The sequence below is a fragment of the Pezoporus wallicus genome, unplaced genomic scaffold (assembly GCF_028554395.1).
Source record: "Pezoporus wallicus isolate ANWC-B61680 ecotype Strahan unplaced genomic scaffold, APGP_CSIRO_Pwel_v1 contig_11693, whole genome shotgun sequence".
Taxonomy (NCBI): domain Eukaryota; kingdom Metazoa; phylum Chordata; class Aves; order Psittaciformes; family Psittacidae; genus Pezoporus; species Pezoporus wallicus.
Window position 1 is genome coordinate 1 of NW_026642504.1, and position 23556 is coordinate 23556.

Below are 23556 nucleotides of genomic sequence, written 5' to 3' on the forward strand. Positions count from 1 at the left end.
TGTGGCCAGTTCGATCGGTCTCGGGAGCGGAGAGCGGAGCTCAGCGAGCCCGGAGCAGGGAGCAGCCCCCCCCCCCCCCCCCCACGGCCGGCCGCAGTCACCATCACACCGCGGGAGGCGGCGCTAACAGCCGGTCACCACCACCGTCCGCACCGAGCAGCCGCCGCCATGAGCAGCGAGGCCGAGACCCAGCCGCCCGCCGCCCCCGTCCCCGCGGCGGCCCCCCCCGCCGCCACCGCCGACTCCAAACCTAACGGCGGTACCGGGAACGGGGGCAGCGGCCTGGCCTCGGCGGCTCCTCCCGCCGGCGGGGACAAGAAGGTCATCGGTGAGGGGACGGGGACGGGGGGCGGTTGATGAGGGGGAGGAGGAGGAGGAGGTGGTGGGGGGGGGAAGCGGCGGCGCGAGCACAACCGCCCCCCCCTTCCCTTCCCTTCCCTCACACGCCGGGCCCGCCATCGCTGAGGGGCGGCGCGCGCGCGGCGGCGGGAGGAGGAGGAGGCGGCGGCGGGGGCGCGCGCGCGCGCGGCCGTTGGGGCTCCCAACGCCTTCCTCCTCCTCCTCCTCCTCCTCCTCCTCCCGCCGCGCGCGCCGCCGGGCCCCGCGTGCCGGCGGGGGGTGGGGGCGGGGAGGCCCAAGATGTCCGCCACGCGGGGCCTTTGTGCGCGCCGCCCCGCCACGTGCCGCCCTGACGCCGCCGCCTCTTCTTCTCCTCTTCCTCCCTTCTCCTCTTCCTCCCTTTCCCCAGCAACGAAGGTTTTGGGCACTGTCAAATGGTTCAACGTGAGGAACGGTTACGGCTTCATCAACAGGTGAGGGGGCGGCCCGCGGGGAGGGGAGGGAGGGAGCGGGCTCTGTCACTTCTCCGTGACACTGGGGCCTACCCCGGTGCCGGTGCTCCTGAGTGCTGCGGCCTCACGGGCTCGATGCGTTTATTGTGGTGGTCACGGTTATGGTGTTGAAGCGATGCCTTTTCACGGCGGTTTTCGAGGGGCTTGGTTTGGTCGGGTTTGGGCATTAAAGGCCGGCTGTTGGTGTTTGTGTAAGCTCCTGCGTGAGGTTCAGTCCATCAGTGTCAGAAAATAGGAGGTGAGCGCTTGGTGTAGTTAAAAGCCCGCTCTCCTGAGGAGACCCAGAGTGCATGGGGAAAGCAGCAAAATCCAGGTTGTTTTATGTCACAAGACCGGAGCCTTTTAAGGGGCTCTCAGGACACAAGTGCCCAGAAGGGTGTTTCTGTGACAGTAGTTGGTTTGAAAGCAAAACTGGGGCACTTAAGGAGTTGTATAAGTGCTTAAAACGGGTATTGGTGAGGGTGTGCAGCAGTAGAGGAGTCCTGGAACTGCTCTGCAAGGCAGTTTGGGTACTGGGTAGCTCTGGAGGTCTCCCTGTGGCTTGTTCTGCAGAGGCCACATTCCAAGGAGCTCTTCCCCTTAACCATGTGGTGCTTCAGCCCCACAGTATCAGAATTTGACTGAAGGACTTGGGGAATTATAGAATCCCAGCCTGGTTTGTGTTGGAAGGGACCTTAAAGCTCACCCAGCTTCAACCCATGCCACAGGCAGGGACCCCTTCCACTAGAGCAGCTTGCTCCAAGCCCCTGTGTCCAACCTGCCCTTGAACACTGCCAGGGATGGGGCAGCCACAGCTTCTCTGGGCACCCTGTGCCAGCGCCTCAGCACCCTCACAGGGAAGAGCTTCTGCCTAAGAGCTCATCTCAGTCTCCCCTCTGGCAGGTTAAAGCCATTCCCCTTGGCCTGTCCCTACATCCCTTGTCCCAAGCCCCTCTCCAGGTTTCCTGCAGCCCCTTTAGGCACTGGAGCTGCTCTAAGGTTTCCCTAGAGTATGTAGTGGTGCTTTATATTTGGCCTTTTATTTAGGTTTGCTTCAGTACTGCCTTTTTGTAACTGTCTGTTACCTTATGACCCAGTCTTAACTGTCTGCCAAGCTCCTTAATGGGTTTCATGCCTGCAACACTCAGAACTCCACTCTCTGCCCAGTTTGCATTCTTCATGTAGCGTTTCCATGTTAAGTGTCCTGTAGTCATCAGTGCTTTAAGCTGCTTGGGCTGTTGTAAGCACGTGTAAAGTCACAGGCCGCAAACCCTCCCTCCAGGGAAGGCTTTTTTCCTGTTTCCCTCAGTAGTGGCACAGCTCAGTGATGTGAGTCAAGTGAGGAGGCAGCAGCAGGAGTGAAGACATCCGAGTGGCTTCCCCACTCATTCATTTGGCAGCTGTTTAATCCCTGAGGTTGCCATTTTTAATGAGAAACCCATCATGTTATCAAGAGATTAGAGCCACAGCCTGGGAACGGATCTGGAAGACATTTCCTCAACTCTGGAATCTCTCTGGCTTCTGTGAGGGGAGCTTTAGCTGAGCCTGCTTGCAGCTGAAATGAGCTTTGGAACTGAAGTTTAGCTTTGATGAAGGTGCACGTCAGTCTCAAGTATTTCCTGTGTTCTTTTCATGTTGCAAGTGTGGTTCTGTTCTGTTCTGTGTGTTTCTGAATCAAACTCAATAGGAGTTTGGATTCTGAGTGTCTGTCAGTTGTTTGTCACAGTTGTCAAAGTAACAAATGCCTTTGCAGGCCCTCTTGCCATGACTTGAGCTGCGTGTGGGGTCTGGCTTCTAGTTAGTGCTTTGCTGGACTTAAGGTGGTGTTTGCTTGACTTGTGCTGCTTTGATTCCTTTATTTTTATGGATTAGGAGGTTGCAGAGATAGCCATTTAGTGGAAGCATGAGCTGAATGGCTTTTTAGGCCTGGAGAATGGGGCTTCTTTTGTACCATCTCAAACTTGCTTTGAGAAAGTGATTATTGCATTTGCACCACCCAGGTGGCCCTGTGCTTGCTGTGTCTACATGGAAAAGTGCGTCAGGAAGCATCTTGGGTGGTGCTGGGCTTGAAAACTGATCAGTGTGTTTTATCTGTGTGTACACCTTGAGCTCTGTCTGTGCAACTGAGTCATGTGTTGATCTAAACCTCCAGCTTTTCCAAAGATCTAAACCTGCTTTTCCAAAGGACTTTGGGAACAAGCATCCAGTGGGATTGCTCAAAATCACCCTTGGGAAAGTATGTAGGGTGTCCTCGTGTGCAGAGCACGACCACAAGAACTTACTACCACTTTTTAACCAAGTGAAGGAAGGTGTTCAGCACTCTATTGAAAGCCTGTTACTGGGCTCTTGGGAAGCTGTTGAGCTTTAGGGGCATCTGGTAAAAGACCTTGTGTTGTGAAGAGGAAAGTATTTAGGTTCAGGCTTTGCAAGAGCTTCTGGATGCTCTTTCATGATGATCAGACTGGCTCTGCTTTGTGCCCTTTTGGCTACCATTTTCCCAGTAACCTTTGAGGTTTGTAAGCATCTGGTCGATGAGGGGACAGAGTGACTTAATTCTGCTGGTGCTGTCTGACAGAACAGCCATAGCTTGGTCTGAGTTTTTGGAAGAGTCTTCCTGTTTTAAAGCTAACTGTGAGAAACACCTGGCTTCACCTTAAGGAAATACAACAAAATCCCTTCTTCTGTTCTCCATACCTGCAAGCTCTGCAGCTCTGAGCACAGCTCCACACAAGCCTGCTTTGCAGTGTCCTCAAGCAGTCATTGTAGGAAATAAAAGCTGCTCTGCTGTGGATTCAAACCCTTGCATTGACTGAAGAAGCCAACACCACAGCAAGGTGCTGTTGTAGGGTGTGAGCCTGGTGCAGGGCTGTGGGTGTGTTAGGAGCCCTCACAGCGTGGAGGCTCTTTCTGCTGTAGCATTGAAGTGCAGAACAGAAACTCTCCTGACTTCAGTTGGTGCCGTGTTGTGTTTGTCCAGCCTCAGCATGGAAGTTGTGGGAGCTCTGTCATGCTCACGCTGAGGGATGCTTTTGGATCCTTGTAGGTAGAGACTTGAGCTGTTTTCTTGGAAAAGCCAAGCTCTTTCCTCTCTGCTCACCAGTGCAGCTTGGCTCACCCTGGAGCCTTCAGGGGTTGCTCCTTGAAGGAAGGGAATGTTGAGGTGGAGAGGCTGGAGCTCTGCCTCATCACACAAGGCTTGAGTGGTGATACAGCCTGTTTCAAAGGCTGCAGTAGGTGGTGTTCCGAAGGCTGCTCACTCTCAGGAGTTCTTCCTTCTTCAAACATGTCCATGAGAGGGGTGTGAAGGATAGAGGGGGTGTGCAAGAGAGAGGAAGAATGCTTCTACACGTGACTTACTGGACCTGTGTGTGTGCTCTGAACATACAACATGTATAGCTATGTTACAGTCTGTTTACTTCAAGCAGTAAGCTGGTAGGGAACTAGTTGAGAGCAGGTTGGAGGAGCAAGGCAGATGCTGAAAGCTAGGTGTCTTGAGAGATCCATGTTTTGTCCCCACCCCAAACAACTGAATTCTTAATTTACCGTGCATTTCCTACATGAATTTCAATTTCCTGTTGTCTTGCAGGAATGACACCAAGGAAGATGTGTTTGTCCATCAGGTAAGATCCTTGTTACCTCTGAAACTTGCTGTGTGTCCTCTGGGGGTAGGATTGAAGTTGTGAAGGAGCCTGTGTTTTCCAAGAGCTGTTACTTGAACGGAAACTGTTTCTTACTACTGGGTCACAAGCAGAGCCTGCTTGTCACCAGAGGCTGTGTATGTCCATGTACAGCTGTCACAGGAGGTGAGATAGGTGGGTTGAGCAGGCTGCTACCTTGTATGCTGTTGGCTTGGGGTAAGTTGCTTTGTGGAGGATTCAAATAGCTGTTAGGTAAGGATGTGGAAATAGATAAATGAAAAGCATGCAGCAAGGAGAGAAATTAGTTGTGCTGTGATCAAAATGAAGTGCCACTGAAGAAGTCGGGTTTGTTGTTTCTTCTAGGCAAAACTTGTGCATGATTTATTGCTCCAGGCTTTCAGTGGAAGCCTGGTGCATGCTTTAATAGATGTAACTTCCAGTGAGCTTGTAATCTCTGGAAGCTAGACCAGAGTGAGCACCACACCCATGGCTTATTCCATGCAGCAGGTTGATTTTAGCTTAGTCCTCTGAGTTGTAAGGCTGTGTGTAAGCACTGTGCTTTTCTACCCTTTCTCTCTTGGGCTCTCCTGTTGTGAAGCAGCCCGCAGGAGTGCCATGGGGAGTGTGGGTTATGGCTGGAGTCCATGGGTTGTTCTTTTGTTTCAAGTTAGGGATACATGGCCCCTGTTGTAAACACAAAGAGAGGGAAAAGGAACCCCGGAAAGCGTTTGACTCGAGTTTGGTTTTGCCAGCTCTCGGCTTCTTGCTTGGGCCACATCTAAATTACCTGTGATTAAAATGTAGAGGCATTTGTTTATGAAAGGTTATTCTGTAATGGGCAGTGGAGAAGGGCCAAGTGGCTGTGCTGTGTCTGTATGTTCTGAGGCAGGAATACACACCCCGAAGGAAAGCTGTCAGACCTCATTACTCAGTTTGCAAGTAGAGTAACCTGTAAATGACCTTGACTTACAAGTCAGCTCTCAGGACTTGTCATGTAGCTGCTGCCTGTGTTTCTGGAAGCATGGTTTGGCAGCGATGTGTGTCAGAATTTTCATTGCAAACCAGTTTCGGGGGTCTAATCTCAAACAGAATTGGCCTGTTTGTGCTTTTTCCCCATCTCCATCATGGGGCTGGGGTCTCATGAAGAGCTGTTGGACTCAGCTGCTGTTGGAATAAGGCTTTCCCTTAAAACCACTGCTTTATAGGCTGAGACCTGTGGGCATGTTTTGCCATGGATTTGATCCCATAGAGGGGGAAAAACCTCCTCAGATGGTGTTGCTGGTGATTTTTTGTGAAGTTGTTACACTCGTGTTACTGTTCAAAGTGTTTGATAAGCAGGATGTGGCTGAGCTGTGCACATCGAGCATTAACTCATCTGTCAGAAACTTAATCCACTGCTGAATAGCACAGAAAAGTCAGTGTTTTCTGGTACTGTCATTTCTCATGCAGGCACCGACACAAAGGCTTGTCTGGTGCTGACACCTTGGGAGGGCTAATCCTTGGTGCAGCATACACAGCAGGAGTAAACTTGTGATCGATTGGTAAATACTGTGGCTGAAGTGGTGGTATTGGAAGCCTTGGAGGAGGAAATCTCTTGAGTTCTGGCCATCGATGGCCGCTGCACGATGTGGTGGTGTGGGAGCTGGTGGGGACTGGGAGTCTGAGCGTGCAGCTGGAAGGGCGGATAGGTTTGTGTGTGTGCTTCAGAGGGATGTGTAGCTGCTCTGGGGGCTTTTCATCTGAGCTCTGGTTAGGAATACTATGGCCGGTGTGTATGGGGGGCGAGGGTTTGTTTTCAGACTGCTTTTCCAGCTAGCAGACAGCGTGTTGACAGTTGTTTGCAGTGCATGGTAAAGCTGCTCCATGTTGCAGATAGGCCACAGCTGTAGTACTGCAGGTACATTTTATGGCTTCCTGGATTTTCACAGCAGCTCAACTGGTCTTTCTCCTAAGATACTAATACTCAAATTCCTTAATGTTAAAATAAAAGGGAGAGTACTAAGTAGTACCCTCATGCTGTGCTGTAAGTGTAATCGTGCAATGTTTTGTTGTTAGACTGCCATAAAGAAGAATAACCCCAGGAAGTACCTCCGCAGCGTAGGAGATGGAGAGACCGTGGAGTTTGATGTGGTTGAAGGAGAGAAGGTAAATGTGACTCTTGGGTGTTGGTGGGTGCATGGAAAAGCTGGTGTGAGGTCCCTGGGGCTGAGCTGGTGCCTGATGGCTTTCCAGTGGGGTTATAAATCCTTACTGGGTGCTAAATGACACAGGGATTGATGTGCCTGTGCCCCTAACACCATCCCCGCTCTGCAGGGCGCGGAGGCAGCAAACGTTACCGGTCCTGGTGGAGTCCCAGTGCAAGGCAGCAAATACGCAGCAGACCGTAACCATTACAGACGATACCCACGTCGCAGGGGTCCTCCACGCAACTACCAGCAGAACTACCAGAACAGTGAGAGTGGGGAAAAGAACGAAGGAGCAGAGAACATACCAGAAGGTCAAGCCCAGCAACGCCGTCCCTATCGCAGGCGGCGGTACCCACCTTACTACATGCGTAGGCCCTACGGGCGTCGACCACAGTATTCCAACCCTCCCGTGCAGGGAGAGATGGTGGAGGTAACTGTGCTTGAGAGGGAGGCTACGCTGGGTGCTGGGCTGCTGCTTCTTGTTGTGCAGGGAATGGTTAGGGGGAGGTTTGGGAGCAAGATGAAGAGGTTGCAGCAGGTTTTGGATTGCAGCAGCCAATGAACTGAAGGTCCCGATGTCACAGTTTAAAAAGCAGTTTGGATTTGGGTTAACTTGCTATATGATTAACGTGAGGAGAACAACTTCTACGTCATATTGGGGCTGGGAGCTAGAGGATCTTGAGGTCCTTTCCCACCCAAACTGTTCTGTGATTTGTTCTATGTGTGCTGCTGTGCCCTAGGACCGCTGCCCACCTTATGTGCCTTGGGCTTAACTTGCCAGCCCTCTCACAGCCATAGAATCAAAAGGGCTGGAAAAGACCTTTAAGATCATCAAGCCCAACAGTTCCCCAGCACTGCTAAGGTCACCACTAACCCATGTCACCAAGGGTCTCATCTATATCTACCTCTTCCTCACAGCTTGACTAGTTGTAGCCTCAACACACTTTTGCAGGTGGCTAAGGTGGTTTGTTGCTGAATGTCTTCCAGGGTGCTGACAACCAGGGTGCAGGAGAACAAGGCAGACCAGTCAGGCAGAACATGTACCGAGGTTATAGACCACGATTTCGCAGGTATGCCGCAGATCAACTTCTTCCCTTTTAACCCTCCCTTTTAGCAACAGAGACAGAACATGGCGATGGTCAGATGCTGCACTGTTAAAGCCTAGCTTGACTTTCAGGGGTCCTCCTCGTCAGAGACAGCCTAGAGAGGACGGGAACGAAGAAGATAAAGAGAACCAAGGGGACGAGACCCAAAGTCAGCAACCACCTCAACGTCGGTACCGCCGTAACTTCAACTACCGACGCAGACGCCCGGAGAACCCTAAACCACAAGATGGCAAAGAGACGAAGGCAGCCGAACCACCAGCTGAGAACACGTCCGCTCCCGAGGCCGAGCAGGGCGGGGCTGAGTAAACACCGGCTTTCCACCTCTACCATCATCCGGGTGCGTGTGCGTGCGGTGCCTCCGGAGCACCGCCGGCCCTCCCCTGCTCTTGGCGCTCGCGTGGTGCGACCCCATAGCTGCAGAGCTATGAGGTGGGGAGGCCTCGGTGAGCTGCTTTTAATGGGTGTTGCTGGAGTCACTGCCGTGGGATAGCTCCCGTTGGCTGTGCTCAGTAGGTGAGACTCGGAGCTGCTGTTGTCCGCCCAGAAATAGTCGCTGAGGTGGGGCTGGTGGAGTGGCAAAGCCGGGAGAGGTGGGGACAGGGGTTTACTCTGTCCTGTGGGTGCCTGAGCCCTCGTCACTCAGTCCCCAAGGTGAAGCAGATGGTGTTAAGTACTGTCAGCACTGGTGTGTAGGAAGCTGATGCAAAGTTCCCAAGGAAGTGCTGGAAAACCTGGCAGATTGGCCACTTTCCTGTGGAGAGTGCGGGGCACCTGTTTGAAGCGCTGTGGTACCGGTGGCTTTGCCACTGGGGAGGATGGCACGGATGTGAAAGGTGGATTTAGTTGTGAGGTAGATGGGTTATGATCCGACTCTTGCTCTGATGGTCTGAGCTGTCTTCTGGTGGGCAGCTCTGTTGATTTGGGAATGTTTTCATTGCTTGGACTCTTTCTACTTTTTCTGGCACCTTCCTTGCCTGTTCTTCTCTCTTTCTCTGTATTTCCTCTCGCCAGTGTTCATATCCCACTCTGTTGTGTCTCACTCCTCACTTGTTGCCTCGGAGGGCTGGCAAACAGAACGGCACATCTGGGTTCTGGTGGGACCCCTCCTGTTAGTGGGATGAGCAGGGAGTGCAGGAGCTGGGCAGAGTTTGGTGCCAGCAGCCGCAGACCTCTCTGTGAGGGCTGAGGGGCTGGAGTGCTGATGGATTCACATAACGGGTTCAGGCCTTGCTGTGGTGTTCTCTGTGTGCTGGGCACGAGCCCTGGTTTGATCCTGGTGTCCATCTTCATGGTGAACGCGTTCTTCATGTCACAAGCTTCAGAGAAACGCCACAGGGACCTTTTGGTTGCTCTGTCTATTGATAGTATTGGCTGGTTGTGGTTCCTGTGGTCTGGGCAGTGGCTTACCACGGCTGCCTCTGTTAAGTGTGGGTAGATCTGCTCGTCCATCACCTTCCCAAGATACTCCCTGTCCTCCTGCCTGAGCTCTGTGTGTGTGCAGAACCCAATGGGAGCAGCTCTGCCCTGGAGGGGATGGGTGTGATGGGGTTCCTCTTCCCTTTCTGGAGTCCTTTTGGGTTGGTTTTGTGTGGAAGGCACCTGGTTTGGTCCCTGGGGTGGGCTGGGGGCAGCAGGTGCAGCTGGGGAGGGTTTCTTGTGTGTGAGAGGTGGCTCAGTGAGGATTTGTGCTCCCAGGTCAGTCTTGGTGGACAGAGCATCCGTGTGACCCCTGGCACGGGTCTGATGGTCCTTTTCTTCCTCTTTTTCAGTTTAGTCATCAAAGAAAAGACTTAAGAAATGAAGAAGAAAAGAAAATGAAATTCCAGCAATAAGAAATGAACAAAAGAATTGGAACTGAAGACCTTAAGTGCTTGCTTTTTGCTGTTGACCAGATTACTCGAACTATCTGCATTGTCTATGCAGCATGGGGTTTTTATTATTTTTACCTAAAGAAGTCTCCTTTTGGAAACGATAAACACGTTTTTTAAAAGTCTGTTTTTTCTCAATATACCTTTAAAGGTTTTTAAATTGTTTCATATCTGGTCAAGTTGAGATTTTTAAGAACCTCATTTTTAATTTGTATGAAATATACACCTGATTTTTTCAAGTCAAACTGCAAGCATCTGTTAATAAAGGTCTTAAAGAATTACCTGGTGCACTTGGTCCTTTTAAAACCCTCGTTCCTGTGACAGGGTTTGAGTGTTCATAAAGGGTCTTGGGGATGGGAAAGGACTGCTTTAGTTCTTGAGCACACAGGCTGAGGGGTGAAACACAAAAATCATTGCAAATTAGTTGAGGTGCCGGGTGGGAAGGGGTTTGGTGTCAGCGCCCGGGTTCCAGCCCTGGTGCCTGCTCACACTGGGGGTGATGGAGCACAAAGCAGAGCTGTGCCTCGCTGTGGAACGCCTCTGGGGCTGCCCCACCAGTGCCAGGGCTGCTGCTTCTGGTCACTGCTGGCTCAGCCTTGCCCAGCCCCACGGCTCCTCAACACCAGCTGGAAGCTGCTGGTAAGAACATGAGGGCTGTGGAGGAGCTCCCGGGGCAGGGGGGGTGCCAAAGGGAGACCTTGGAGCAGCTCCAGTGCCTGAAGGGGCTGCAGGAAACCTGGAGAGGGGCTTGGGACAAGGGATGTAGGGACAGGCCAAGGGGAATGGCTTTAACCTGCCAGAGGGGAGACTGAGATGAGCTCTTAGGCAGAAGCTCTTCCCTGGGAGGGTGCTGAGGCGCTGGCACAGGGTGCCCAGAGAAGCTGTGGCTGCCCCATCCCTGGCAGTGTTCAAGGCCAGGTTGGACACAGGGGCTTGGAGCAAGCTGCTCCAGTGGAAGGGGTCCCTGCTCGTGGCAGGGGTTGGAGCTGGAGAAGCTTTAAGGTCCCTTCAACCCAAACCAGGCTGGGATTCTGTGACTTAAAAACCTTCCGGCCCCCTTCTGCCTGCACCGTGCCCGTCCTTTGGACCAGACCCTGCCATTCCCAGCCAGCTCTTGGTCATGTTCTTCATCCCCATCACACAGCTTTAGTGACCACATCCTTTTCTCCAGGGCCCTGAGCTGTTGGATTGGAGGTACCAGTGTTGTGCAGCAAGCCCAGGCCACAGCAGCACTGCTGTGGGTCTCCTCTGCCCTCCTTCATTGCAGGGCCCTGGTCCAGCCGAGGGCTTGTTCTTGAAGTCACAAAGCTGCTTCCCTGCGGTGCCACAGCTTCTCTGTGCTAACCTCGAGGTGAGAGGTAGGGGAATAAGGACAAAATCAGCAATTGGGGGCTGGCTGGGGGATGATTGGGGGCTCAGGCTTGATTTTGCAGTGTTTTGCAAGCGAGGGAGGGTTTACAGTTCATGTAGAAAACAGAATTCCCTTTCCGTGTGGCCATAAAACCCAACTTCGGTGGTAGAGCAGCTCCAATGAGCTTCAGCTTGACCCCCTGCAGCGTTCCCCCAGTGCCCAACCCCTTCCCCAACTGCTCTGGGCTCTTTGCCCTTCCCAGCTCTCAAACCCCTGAGCTCTGGGGTGTTTGCAGCAGCGCTGGTGCCTGCCTGACCAGGGCCACGTGGAGTCAGTGTTGCTCTGTGCAGAGCTGGCTTCCCACTGAATGCCTCCAGAGCACGGGCTCAGTTTTGGAGGGATGTGAAGAGCTCCATTGGCTTCCGTGTCCCAGAGGCATCCCCAGGGAACCCAGGGACATCTTTCCTTAAAGGAGCACGTTTCTGGGGTTTGTTTGCATGAAACCTGTCTGGAAGTGGGGAAACAACAGGAGCCTGGGATGGACCTGGGGGTGTTGGTCAATGAGAGGCTCCCCATGACCCGGCTTCAGTGAGTGCTTGAGCCCAGAACCCCCCCTGTGTTGCTGGGCTGCACCCCCAGAGCGTGAGCAGCAGCTCAGGGAGGGGATCCTGCCCCTCTGCTGTGCTCTGGGGAGACCCCCCCTGCAGCCCTGATCCAGCTCTGAGGCAGCAGCACAAGAGGGACGTGGAGCTGCTGGAGCGAGGCCAGAGGAGGCCATGGAGATGCTGCGAGGGCTGGAGCAGCTCTGCTCTGGAGCCAGGCTGAGAGAGCTGGGCTGGGGCAGCCTGGAGAAGAGAAGGCTCCTGAAGGGGAGACCTGAGAGCAGCTCCAGTGCCTGAAGGGGCTGCAGGAAAGCTGGAGAGGGGCTGGGGACAAGGGATGTAGGGACAGGCCAAGGGGAATGGCTTTAACCTGCCAGAGGGGAGACTGAGATGAGCTCTTAGGCAGAAGCTCTTCCCTGTGAGGGTGCTGAGGTGGGGGCACAGGGTGCCCAGAGAAGCTGTGGCTGCCCCATCTGTGGCAGTGTTCAAGGGCAGGTTGGACACAGGGGCTTGGAGCAAGCTGCTCTGGTGGAAGGGGTCCCTGCCTGTGGCAGGGGTTGGAGCTGGATGGGCTTTAAGGTCCCTTCAACCCAAACCAGGCTGGGACTCTATGGAAAACAGCCTCCTCTGTGGGCGACTTCTGCAGCTGCTGATGCTGTAGCTCGCACAACTCCTGCAGTTGGAGCCTTAACCCAGTTGCAGACATGTCCCAGTATAGAAGATGGTGCTTTAATGTGGTCAGGTTGGAGGGGGAGAGCATCCCCCAGTGGTGCTGGGAGCAGGAGGTGCTGCTGCCCATCACACACGGGAGTCCATGGCGTACATCTTGCTGGTGGCCGTTCGGACCCGGGGCTGGGGAGTCCTCTGGGGTTGCTGGGGGCTGCTGGGATCTACTGGGAGAGAGGTGGGGTTGTGGCATGGTTGGCAATAGCAGGGACCCTGGGGTGCTGCAGTGTTGGGAACATGGCAAGAGAGGGACCAAGCGTGAGGGCTGGAGGTAACATCTGGTGAGGCATCACCTGCCCCATGTCTGTGATGGTGATGCCAGGTTTCCACTGGCCACATCCATGTGGTCACCAGCGCAAGGCTTTGACTGGGCACAGTGATGCGGCTGCAGCACAGCCACTGCTTTGGGTAGGCACCAATGCATCTTCCCCAGGACCTTGAGGTCCCAGTGATGTGGAAGGAGCATTTCTGCACCTCCTCTGTACCCTTACGGGACCCAGCTGGGGTCCTTGGCATGACCCAGCCAGGGCGCACGGGCTGGACCAAAGGGGTTCCCCTTGGTTTGGCTGCACCCCTGAGCTGGTCCTTCACCCGTGGGCAGAGCAGGAGGCTACGGGATGGGGTGGGATGGGATGGAATGGGGCAGACTGACCTGTGCAGGCACAGAGGCAGCAGGCCAGCAGCACCGATGCCACGAGGCAGCCCATGGAGCCAGCCATGCCCAGCCAGCACGACCACCCGAAGTCGTAGTGGACTCCCAGGAACACGTTGTGTGACACCAGCATGGCCCTCTCCACGTAGACATCCACCGCGTACCACACGGAGCCCACCAGCCCCAGGATGCCTGAGAGGAAGGGGGCTGCTTGAGAACCCCCTCGTGCTCCCCAAGACCCCTCTGAAGGGGTGCCCATGGGACACGAGGTCCATTTGCCCCCCACCCCGAGCGCTCCAGCCACGCACTCCCAATGCCGAGGATGCCGCCGGCCCCGTAGCGCATCTTCAGTTTGACACCGGGATCTTCCTTGAGGAACTTGATGCAGTCCAGCCCGAGGAGCAGCATGGCCAAAGCCAGGCCAGCCAGGAGGTCTGCTGTGATCAGCAGGGTCCGTGTCACCACGATCTTCACTGGGTAAGCAAGGGGAAAAACAGGGGAGACTGTGGGATGGTCACAGGGACTGGTGTCCCCGCTCCAGGTTGCTCCCCGTGTCCCTGCTAGACCCAGCTCTGCATGGCCGTGTCCATAGGAGATACCTACAGTGGGACTCACCAACCCCATGCCTGCCATTGCCATAGGCAAGGAGCTCACCAGCAACCCTGCAACAGGACTTAGTGAGCTCATTATTAGACCAGCTCAAGAGCCCAAGTAACTTAAGGTGCACCAATCTGCACCGGGATGCGGCCTCGAGGCCGCCTTGCATAGGCTTGGGCAGGGGATGCTGCTGCCCAGACTGGTTTTACCCCCCAGGTTGATGTTTAAAACACCAAATGTGAACGGAGGGGTGAAAAGTAGGAGAGGTGGCCTGGGTGACACCACGGCTGTGAGCAAGGGGACTTCTGCCTGCAAAGCACTGCTGCTGGAGCAGGAGGCCAGGAGAAGCCCTGGTCCTGCATCACCGACTGGTGGAGGTGAGCCCTTTGCAATGAGGATCATCTTGAAGAGGGAAGAGGGGAAACTCTTAGCTCTGAACTTGAAGGAAGGCCTCCAGGCCGTGGCACTTACCCGGATGGTCAGCCAGGATGGAGTCATACTGGTCACAGGTCCTGACCCCGTCCTGCATGTTGGTGACACACTCCCTCCAGAGCCCCCGGCATTTGTGGCTCACCTGGAAGCAGGAGAAAGTCACAAAGCCCCATGGAAAAAACAATGGGTTTATCCCACCTTGTCCCCTTTCCAAGCCTGGGGAGACGTGGGGATGTCACCCATGGGTGTCAAGGCACCCAGGTGCTACCCATAGAGCGGTTGCTCTGCTCACCTCCAAGCTGTCGTCAGCGTTCACCATCCAGCAGTCAGTGCACGTGGCCAGGAGCAGGAAGAGGGTTGAGAGAAGAGCAAGACCGAACGCTGTCACCTGCAGGGCTGCGCTCATGGGGTCACCTGCAAGGGCACAGGGACGTCCATCACCGCTGCTCCGGCCGCTTCCCAGGTCCGCCAAGAGCAAAGGGCCACCTAGGGCAGGGTGTCCTCTGGATCCCTAGGAGTTAGCTGGGCCCCGTCTCGTGGTCCTCAGTGCTGCCAAGATGCTCTGATGCCCTTAATGAGGCCGGGCCCCCAGGTTTCATGGAGACAAGGCCTGCAGGGATGCATTAACTTTGCACTGGAGGTGTACCCGCATTGGGTTGCTCTCTAGATGTCCTCTCTTCTGCAAAGACCATCTAAAGTTGCCAGCCATTAGTACTTGCCCTTTTGGAATTGAGTGCTGCTGGAAGCCCTTGTCCAGCAGCTACTGTGGTCATAACCTGGGGTCTGAGCATGAGTATCCTGAAGTCCCCTTGGTGCCTCCATCCCTGCAGCCATGGGATTTGGTGGGCATATCACCTGCCTTGCCTTGCTTGTCTTTTGTATTTGTAAGGGAAGGGAAGGCAAAGGAGTGAAAGGAAGGGAAGGAAATGGGGAGGGAAGGGAAGGCAAGGGAGGGAAGGGGAAGGAAAGGAAGGGAAGGAAAGGGAAGGGAAGGCAAAAGAGTGAAAGGAAGGGGAGGGAAGGCAAGGGAGGGAAGGGAGAGGGAAGGGGCAAAAGAGTGAAAGGAAGGGAAAGGGAAGGGAAAGCAAAAGAGTGAAAGGAAGGGGAGGGAAGGCAAGGGAGGGAAGGGAGGGGAAAGGAAGGGAAGGAAAGGGAAGGGAAAGCAAAAGAGTGAAAGGAAGGGAAGGAAAGGGAAGGGAAAGCAAAAGAGTGAAAGGAAGGGGAGGGAAGGCAAAGGAGAGAAGGGAAGGGAATGGAATGGAAATGAAGATAAGGGGAGGGAAGGGAATGGAAAGGAAGGGAAGGGGAGGGAAGGGAAGGGAAGGCAAAGGAGGGAAGGGAAATGAAGGGAAGGGAAGGCAAAGGAGGGAAGGGAAAAGAAGGGAAGGGAAGGCAAAGGAGGGAAGGGAAGGGAAATGGAAGGGAAGGGGAGGGGAGGGAAAGGATAAGAAAGGAAAGGGAAAGGAAAAACAAGATAAAACTAGGAAAGAAAAAACAAGGGAAGGAAGAAGGAAAGAAAGAAGGAAGAAAAGACAGAGACAGGAAGAGAAATAGAGTTCTCACTGAGAGGGGGCTTGAGGGGGGAGCGTTATCTTCACCACGGGCTCATCCTTGCTGGGGTGGGATCGATGGTGAGAGCTCCCTGTTGCCAAGGGCTGGGGCTGTGTCTTGGAGGCTTTCCAGTGCTGATGGGGTTCGATCCTGACCCAGGACGGAGCAGGGCAATGCAGCCCCTGGCCGAGGCGGTGCTGGGCTATTTAAGGTGTTTCCATGGCTGTGAGCTCCACGGATAGCACAGCGATAGGTTGGCAACGGAACCTCCCCAAGGAACACCACGTGGGGAAAACTGGGAACCTGCTGGGAGCATTCCCCAAGGGGGGGGACTCTGTGAATATCCCCACTTCTTTAATGAGACCTTTCAGTTCCTGCCTGGGGGGAGCAGGATGTGTTGGGACCCCAGGGAATGTCAGAGGGGTGGCCCTAAAATCAAATCACTTCCTCTCCCTTTCTTGCCCCCTCTGAGCATCCTTGGGCTCAGCCATGCCCAGGCATCGCTGCACCCTCATCCCCTGGAGCCATGGCAAACACGCACCCCCGTGGCCCCGTTTCATGGGTTCTATTGAAGAGATGCACTTGGGTTCTTAGGTTCGGGTTGTTTTCCCTCTGGATAATCCCCTGCAGCACCCAGGCTGCGGGGCTTTGGCAGCGCACCGGGCTCTTGGCAAAGTGTGTGATGCTGGGTTATCCTGTTTTGCCGGGATTTTGGCACACGGCAGGTCCAACGCTTCAGCACGCAGCGATGAATTAGTGCTGAAAGCATCCGGGAGGGTTTGTGCTCCTTCATTTGCCACCAGTTACTCAAGAACTCGCAGGACTTGGACATCCAAGGCATGATCCCAAGCAACAGGACCCAGCAGCGGCGTGTCCTGGTGACACCTATGGAATAGGTTTATTCTCCTTGTCTGCCCATCTCAACAGTCAGTTTAGTGCAGCTCAAACGAATCTGAGCTCTCCATTCACAGCTGAAACCTTTTCTTTTTTGGGGGGGGGGGTGTTTGAAAAGATTCAGGGAGAGGGGCAGATCCATTGAATAATGAAGATCAAATCCCTGGTTAATGAAGGTGAAAATCAGAGTCCCCACAGGGAGACCCGAATCTTTGTGTTTTCACCCCAAAAATGAAGGAAGAAAGATGTTTTCTTTGATGGGACCGTCTCACGGAGGTGGAGAGGACCCTGCAGATGCCATCGGGGCAGGGCAGGGGGTAAAAATGAGTAAAAAGAGAGAAAACTTCATAAAAGCACCATTGAATTAAACCAGCCGTGGCTCCGAGGTGTGAGAAAGGCCCCTGTGTGTGCAAGCAGGATGCAGGGCAGTGCTGCCACAGAGACATCAATACAACAGGCACCGAGATGGATTTTGTGCATGGTTTTAATGCATTTAATCACTTGTGAAGAAACAAGGTGATTTGGGGTTTTCCCCACACTGTTATTTACATGGAATTTCAGTGCTGTGGTGACGTTTGCCATGATTTTGTCTTTGGGATGCGGTGTTTTCCCTCATTTAGTGGGAATTTCCCCTATTAGTGTTATTTCGCAGGGGTTTGGATGCACGCAAGAGGGATGAGCAGGCACCTAAACGTTACCCATCGCGCTGGTCCTATTAAATAGGAGCGTACCGAGGGGTGGAAAACTCTGTTGTCGCCCGATGCGATGCGGAGGGAGGCAGAGCCCACGTCCCGCAGCGAGCCCGGCGGCCTGTTCCCATCGTCCATCCCGCTTCGCCCTGTGCAGACACACGAGGGATTGTCCAGAGGACAGTGGGGGCCTTTATACCCCTGAGCACATTATCACAGCTCAGCTATTCCCCCCTCCCTCCCCGCTCTTCTGTGCTTGAGCCCGAGCATCCCTCCCTAAGGAGAACCTCGGGTGACCCGGGGAGATGTCACGGGAGGCACCGACCACCCCAAATTCCTGCTCTCTTGAGGTGGGACGGGCTGTATATGTGGACTATGCATCGTGGGCAGGATGAGGATGCTGGCACAAGGCAGCGGCTGTGCCGGAGCCCCATTGGGAAGCGTTGTCCCTCGAGCGTCGCCGAGCGGGATCCTGCCTCTCCATGGGGAAAGCAAGAATCAGCTCAAACGAGCAAAATGCTCCATTAGGCACAAGCCAGCTCTGGATCCATGGAAAACGGGAGACAGGAAGGGAGAGCCCAGCTCTGAGGGTCCATCAGAGGAGGATGCTTGGTGGCTTTCAGCCTTGGGAAGAGCCCCGCAGAGGGACCAAGCGCAAGGTATTGGGATTGCCATGGGTTTAGCCTTAAATTAAGCCCTTTTAAAGGCCAAATTCCCTCCTTTTGAGAGCAACACATGGCAAAAGACCCGAAGTATTTAACCAGCACCTGCCCAGGAGGGAAACCAACGTTCATGGCCCTGCCTGGGCAGTGCTGCAGAAGCTGCTTCCACCCAGCAACGGGGTCACTTGTGAGAGACAGGCCCAGATTTGGAAGGGGAAAGAACAAAGAGATGGTTTGAGACCGATGCCCATGATTGGAAATATTTTAATACCAGAGTCACCAGTTTTAGTACAAACAATCAGCAAAAAAAAATGCATTTAAAAACCCCAACCGGTCCCATTCCCACAGCCATGCATCCCATTGGAAACTTAATGGGATTTTGGATTCAAAGAATAAACCCATTCTTCTACACCATGCTGTTTTCTTGGTATAAAAACGCCTTTTTTGATAGATTTGGGGGGGGGTGTGTGTGTGTGTTTCAAAGCACGAGGGTTCGTTTTCAATCCTCACTGCAGTAGCTTTTGGGGGTGTATTTTTGGAGGGGAACCCCATAAGTTGGGTTCAGCCAACCAAGCACCTGATGGGTGAAGACAGACTATAAGCACTGCTCTCCCCTGATGGGTGAAGAAGGCATTTTTACAGGGGGTCTGCGATTTAAAAGAGAAAGAGGGTGGTTAGTCCCATGTGAGAGAGAGAAATCACCCTCCCCATCCATGGGTGAAAGTAGCATCACCTCCCCTCCAGCATGGACCACGACCCCAAGCAGTGCATGGGCATAAAACAGAGGGAGCTCCAATAAAATACAGTAAAATGGGATAAAACAAAATGGAATAAAATAGAACAAACCCCACCCCCTAAAACAGAGCAAACCAAACGAAACCGTAGAATAAACCGCCATAAAACAGAGCAAACCGACCCGAATCAAATCAAACCCAACCAATCAGCTGCTTCATCTAATTGGGGTTAAAAAATAAAGTCGCCATTAAAAAACCCAACCGATAATCAGGTTCTTTGGATCCCTTCCACTGCTTTCCCTGCAGGTTAGCTGGCACAGCACAAGCAGCACATGGAGGGATGGAGGCACCGGGGGGGGGGGAGAGGATTGAGGGGTGGAAGCGGAGCCCCCCTTTTTGCCTGCTTTAATTTGCCTGACGTCGTTTGTTCTTCTACTTAACAAGGCCACATACTTGTGCCTGGTGAGCAGTAAGGGGCAGGGCAGGTTTTAGCTGGCAGAGCACCAGCACCCGGGCTCCAGTCAAGTATTAATAATCAGTACAAGAAATGCTGGTTTCGGGGAGCAGTGAGGGAGGGCAACGCTTTGCACCCCGAAAGCATCCCTCTGCTGGGCGCGTGGGATGCTCGAGCCTCAGGTTGAGCTCATCTGGTGGGCTTGGACAGCAGCTTCATCCCAGGAAAACCAAGCTCTTTGTTCGCTCCTGAAAATGGGATGCAGGGGGAGGGGGGTGGTGGTGGTGGTGTTGGGGGGTCATGGCATCACCCCTGCAGCATCGGCATCGCTGCTGCATCCATGTGACACATGGAAATGGTCCTGTCACCCCCCCCAGGTTGCTGGGGGTGACAGCCATTGGATGGAGCCTGTGCCCTAAAAATCCCTATTTGAGGGCATGGAGCTGCAAATGGTTGAAGAGAAGTGGCTGCCCCATCCCTGGCAGTGCTCAAGGCCATGTTGGACACAGGGGCTTGGAGCAAGCTGCTCTAGTGGAAGGGGTCCCTGCCCGTGGCAGGGGTTGGGAATGGATGAGCTTTAGGGCCCCATGAACCCAAACCAGGCTGGGATCCTAGGAAAGGTGCTGAAACCTGGAAGATGAGGAGGAGGAAAGGTCTCCTGGAGCATCCAGGGACCAGCGGGGTGGGAGCGCCGGGGTCTCGCCTGGCTTTGGGAGGCAGGGTGAGGGATCAGACGTACTCCCGCGCTGTGGAAGGCTGGGACTGCCGGTAGCTGCGCTGTCCTCGCCGCTCCTTGGGGGGGCAGGAGCAGCACAGGAGGGAGCCCCCCAGCATCATGAGGCCGGTGGCTCCCCAGCCGATGAACAGAGCTGAGCCGAACTCGTACCTGCAGCAAGAGAGAAGCGGGGTGAGCGTGGCAGAGATGCAGGTGATGGGCACAAGGATGCTCAGAGCCCTGACAGGGCTATGGGCGACGTCAAGGAGGATGTTGGGTCTTCTTCTCTGTGGCCATCCCCATCCTTTCACGTCGGATGGATCCAGATGTGAGTTTCCCCATGCTTTAATCCTGCCTTGGGCTGAAACTTCTCTTGCTCTGTCCCTGCACTAAGTCAGTGGTGGTACCAAACAAAGCTTTAGTACTGGGGACACCTCCTGCACCATGGCAGCTGTGGGGTGCCATAGGTCCCACCCCGGGTGGCACATCTGCCTATAACCAGATGGCACAGGAAGATCCTATGGGAAGTGCAGGGGTAAGATGGGATTCAGACAAAGAGCATCCCCCAGCTGGGCTCTCACCTGGCGTTGATGGGGACGCTGCTCTCTCTAAAGAACTCATAAGTCACCCGCGTTGCGTACAAGGACACGGCAGCCAACGTGCACAGACCTGGATATAGGATCATGGAATGGTTTGGGTCAGAAAAGACCATTAAAGGTCTCCTAATCCAACCCCCCCTGCAGTGAGCAGGGACAACTTCAACCTCAAACATCAACACCCAGCCCATCACCAAACCTCTCCCCCCATCAAACAGCTTCTAAAAGGCCTTTGAGGTGCTCAGCATCAGAGAGGTGCCAGGGCTTGGAGCCGCCTTACCCGCGAGGATGAAGAGGACACCTCCAGTGACAGCGATGCGGCTCTTGGTTACGGGGTCCTCCTCACCAACCTTGGTGCATTTCATGCCCACCACGCTCACGATGATGCCGAAGAAGCCCAGGAGGAGAGAAATCACCATGAGAGCGCGGGAGGTCTGGATGTGAACTGCAAGGGGCGGGAGGGGAAGCCCTTCACCGGGTGCTTTCGGCCCCAGCCGGTCTCCAAAGCAAGGTCACCTCGTCCCACGCTGGGGATGAACCTGTCCTTAACCCTGCCCTCGCTGCGTGGCTCCAGTGTCACCCCTTCCCCAGCCCAGGGCACCGCTCCCAGGGCTGCTCCCGACCTTCCTCCTGCCACACTCATCCTCGCCAGAGCCACCCTGTGTGCGCTGTGGGTCCCCACATGTGATGCCCACCCTGGAGCTCAAACCCATATGGGCTGGGGGAGTCTCAGGCACACAAAGGGGCTCAAAGCCATAGGGACAAGAGGGCTCAGACCCACGGGGTGGAGGTGGGGAGCCTGGACCCACATTGTGGCACAGGTGAGAGGAGGAGTAAAGGGGGGTCAGAGCCTTTTGAGAGGGGCTGAGGGGCGTTTAGGGGGGCTCAGAGCCATGGGAAGGGTTGTACAAGGGCTCAGAACACTGGAGGGGTCAGGAGAGCCTCATGGAGAGGCCTCAAAAGTAGAGGGGGCATGGACCCATTGAGGGGTGTCAAAACCGTAGAGGGGTTCAGACCCATGGAAGGGGGGATGTCAAATCCATAGAGGGTTTCAGACCCATGGAAGGGGGGATGTCAAACCCATAGAGGGTTTCAGACCCATGGAAGGGGGGATGTCAAACCCATAGAGGGTTTCAGACCCATGGCAAGGGGGGGATGTCAAACCCATAGAGGGTTTCAGACCCATGGAAGGGGGATGTCAAATCCATAGAGGGTTTCAGACCCATGGAAGGGGGGATGTCAAACCCATAGAGGGTTTCAGACCCATGGAAGGGGGGATGTCAAACCCATAGAGGGTTTCAGACCCATGGAAGGGGGGATGTCAAACCCATAGAGGGTTTCAGACCCATGGAAGGGGGGATGTCAAATCCATAGAGGGTTTCAGACCCATGGAAGGGGGGATGTCAAACCCATAGAGGGTTTCAGACCCATGGAAGGGGGGATGTCAAACCCATAGAGGGTTTCAGACCCATGGAAGGGGGGGATGTCAAACCCATAGAGGGTTTCAGACCCATGGAAGGGGGGATGTCAAACCCATAGAGGGTTTCAGACCCATGGAAGGGGGGATGTCAAACCCATAGAGGGTTTCAGACCCATGGAAGGGGGGATGTCGAACCCATAGAGGGTTTCAGACCCATGGAAGGGGAGGATGTCGAACCCATAGAGGGGTTCAGACCCATGGAAGGGGGGATGTCAAACCCATAGAGGGTTTCAGACCCATGGAAGGGGAGGATGTCAAACCCATAGAGGGTTTCAGACCCATGTAAGGGGGGGATGTCGAACCCATAGAGCGGTTTCAAACCCATGGGAGGGACAGTTCAAATTCATAGAGGGGCTCAGACCCTTTTGGGGGGGGTCAAACCCAAACAGGGGTTCAGACCTATATATGTGGGGGGTATTAAACCCATATAGGGGCTCAAACTCATGGAAGGGGGGTGGTCAAACTCCCAGAGGGATGGTCAAACCCAAGGCAGGGTTCAGGCTTATATATGGGGGTGTCAAACCCATAGAGGGGCTCAAACCCACACTGGGGGCAGGTGTTAAACCCATCCAGGGGCTCAAACCCATATTGGGGATGCTCAGACTCATGGGGGGGGGGGTCCAACCCAAAGAGGGATTTAGACCTATATGGGATGGGGAGTGTGTCAACCTCATAGAGGAGCCCAAACCCACACTGGGGGCAGGTGTTAAACCCATCCAGGGGCTCAAACCTATATTGGGGATGCTCAAACTCACATGGGGGGGGTCCAACCCAAAGAGAGCTTCGGACCTATGGGGGTATCGAACCCATGTTGGGGCTCAAGGGCAGCTCATCCCCATCCTCCCGGCCCGTACGCACCGTCGAGGGAGAGCAGCGAGTCGTGCAGGCGGCACTGGACCTGCCCGGTGCTCTGCGCGGCGCAGCTCATCCAGAGCCCCTCGTGCAGCCCCACGGCCGTGATGATGGCGTCCCCGGCGTACGAGCTCTGCCTCCACTGCGGCAGCACCGCGGCCGCCAGCGCCGATACCCACCCGGCCAGCGCCAGCAGGTACCCGGCCAGCTCCCGAGCCCCGCCGCCGCCCATCGCCGTCGCGTCGAGCCCGACCCGCAGCGCTCCGGCACCGGCGCAGCGAGCACGCCCCCTGGCACCGACGACATGGACGGGGCGGGGAGGGGGGGGGGGTGATAAAGGGGAGGAGGGGGCTGGGGCGGGGGTGATGGGTCCTATGGGGTGGACATTTGGGGCTTGGGGAGGGGAGGGGGGGGAGATTTGGGGGTTGAGGAAGTGATTTCGGGCTTGTGGGGGGGGAAGGGAATTTGGGTGCTGGGGGCGGGGGGGGAAGAGCAGAGGCCTGGGGGGAGGAAATTTGGGTCACAAGGACAGGGTTTGGGGCTTGGTGGGGGGAAATTTGAGTTCTGGGAGGGGGGATTTGGGTCCTGGGGGACATTTGGGGACATGGGGGGGGGAGAAGGGGGGATTTGGGTAGCAGAAGAATGGGATGGTGGGGGGGGAGGATTTAGGGCCTGGAGAAGGGAGATTTGGTGACACGGGGGGGTGGTGATTTGGGGCTTGAGGGGATTTGGGTACTGGGGGGGAAGATGAGATCTGGGGGAGAATTGGGCCTTGGGGAGGAGAGTTGGGGGGGGAACCCCCAAAGAGCAGTGGAGATGGGAAAATGGGGGTCCCCCCAGGGAGCCCCCACCCATGCCCCCTGCACCCTGCCCTGGGCCCAGGTCCCCCTTCCAACCCTGGGGGTGGCTCCAGGAATTTGGCTTGGGAGCAGGGAATGGGG

The 23556-nt window shown here is 55.0% G+C and overlaps 3 protein-coding genes across 5 annotated transcripts; 1 reads left to right on the top strand and 2 right to left on the bottom strand.

Moving 5' to 3' along the window:
* The first annotated feature begins 6 nt into the window (after window positions 1-6).
* YBX1 (Y-box binding protein 1) lies at window positions 7-9909 on the top strand. Of its 3 annotated transcripts, none has more exons than XM_057430768.1 (8): window positions 7-328; window positions 749-812; window positions 4417-4450; window positions 6524-6613; window positions 6782-7084; window positions 7642-7724; window positions 7820-8097; window positions 9530-9909. In XM_057430768.1, exons 1-7 carry the CDS (start codon window positions 169-171, stop codon window positions 8064-8066), a joined length of 981 nt encoding a protein of 326 aa, XP_057286751.1. In that variant the 5' UTR covers window positions 7-168; the 3' UTR covers window positions 8067-8097; window positions 9530-9909. The 3 variants fall into 3 exon arrangements, with proteins under 3 accessions (XP_057286751.1, XP_057286752.1, XP_057286754.1); XM_057430769.1 differs by having other exon boundaries at window positions 9535-9909; XM_057430771.1 differs by having other exon boundaries at window positions 7832-8097.
* A 2406-nt stretch (window positions 9910-12315) lies between these two features.
* LOC130610727 (claudin-16-like) lies at window positions 12316-14483 on the bottom strand. The gene is made up of 5 exons (XM_057430789.1): window positions 14250-14483; window positions 14028-14156; window positions 13268-13432; window positions 12960-13151; window positions 12316-12471 (listed from the first exon to the last, which is right to left on the bottom strand). Exons 1-5 carry the CDS (start codon window positions 14392-14394, stop codon window positions 12380-12382), a joined length of 723 nt encoding a protein of 240 aa, XP_057286772.1. The 5' UTR covers window positions 14395-14483; the 3' UTR covers window positions 12316-12379.
* Window positions 14484-18256: 3773 nt separating this feature from the next.
* CLDN19 (claudin 19) lies at window positions 18257-22881 on the bottom strand. Its single transcript, XM_057430767.1, has 5 exons — window positions 22622-22881; window positions 20564-20728; window positions 20269-20356; window positions 19712-19858; window positions 18257-18431 (listed from the first exon to the last, which is right to left on the bottom strand). The coding sequence occupies exons 1-5, from the start codon at window positions 22845-22847 to the stop codon at window positions 18380-18382; spliced, it is 678 nt and encodes a 225-aa protein (XP_057286750.1). The 5' UTR covers window positions 22848-22881; the 3' UTR covers window positions 18257-18379.
* Between the last annotated feature and the right edge of the window lie 675 nt (window positions 22882-23556).

What these genes read in the sequence shown, in the direction of transcription:
- YBX1 (XM_057430768.1), top strand. Translation starts at nt 169, where the DNA reads ATGAGCAGCGAGGCCGAGACCCAGCCGCCCGCCGCCCCCGTCCCCGCG. An exon ending in GGTTACGGCTTCATCAACAG is followed by an intron (nt 813 to 4,416) that starts GTGAGGGGGCGG and finishes GTTGTCTTGCAG; the next exon opens with GAATGACACCAAGGAAGATG. An exon ending in ATGTGGTTGAAGGAGAGAAG is followed by an intron (nt 6,614 to 6,781) that starts GTAAATGTGACT and finishes CCCGCTCTGCAG; the next exon opens with GGCGCGGAGGCAGCAAACGT.
- LOC130610727 (XM_057430789.1), bottom strand. Translation starts at nt 14,394, where the DNA reads ATGAGCGCAGCCCTGCAGGTGACAGCGTTCGGTCTTGCTCTTCTCTCA. An exon ending in CATCCTGGCTGACCATCCGG is followed by an intron (nt 13,433 to 14,027) that starts GTAAGTGCCACG and finishes TTGCTTACCCAG; the next exon opens with TGAAGATCGTGGTGACACGG. An exon ending in CGGCATCCTCGGCATTGGGA is followed by an intron (nt 13,152 to 13,267) that starts GTGCGTGGCTGG and finishes CCTTCCTCTCAG; the next exon opens with GCATCCTGGGGCTGGTGGGC.
- CLDN19 (XM_057430767.1), bottom strand. Translation starts at nt 22,847, where the DNA reads ATGGGCGGCGGCGGGGCTCGGGAGCTGGCCGGGTACCTGCTGGCGCTG. An exon ending in CTCGCTGCTCTCCCTCGACG is followed by an intron (nt 20,729 to 22,621) that starts GTGCGTACGGGC and finishes CGCCCCTTGCAG; the next exon opens with TTCACATCCAGACCTCCCGC. An exon ending in AGCGTCCCCATCAACGCCAG is followed by an intron (nt 19,859 to 20,268) that starts GTGAGAGCCCAG and finishes CTCTTGCTGCAG; the next exon opens with GTACGAGTTCGGCTCAGCTC.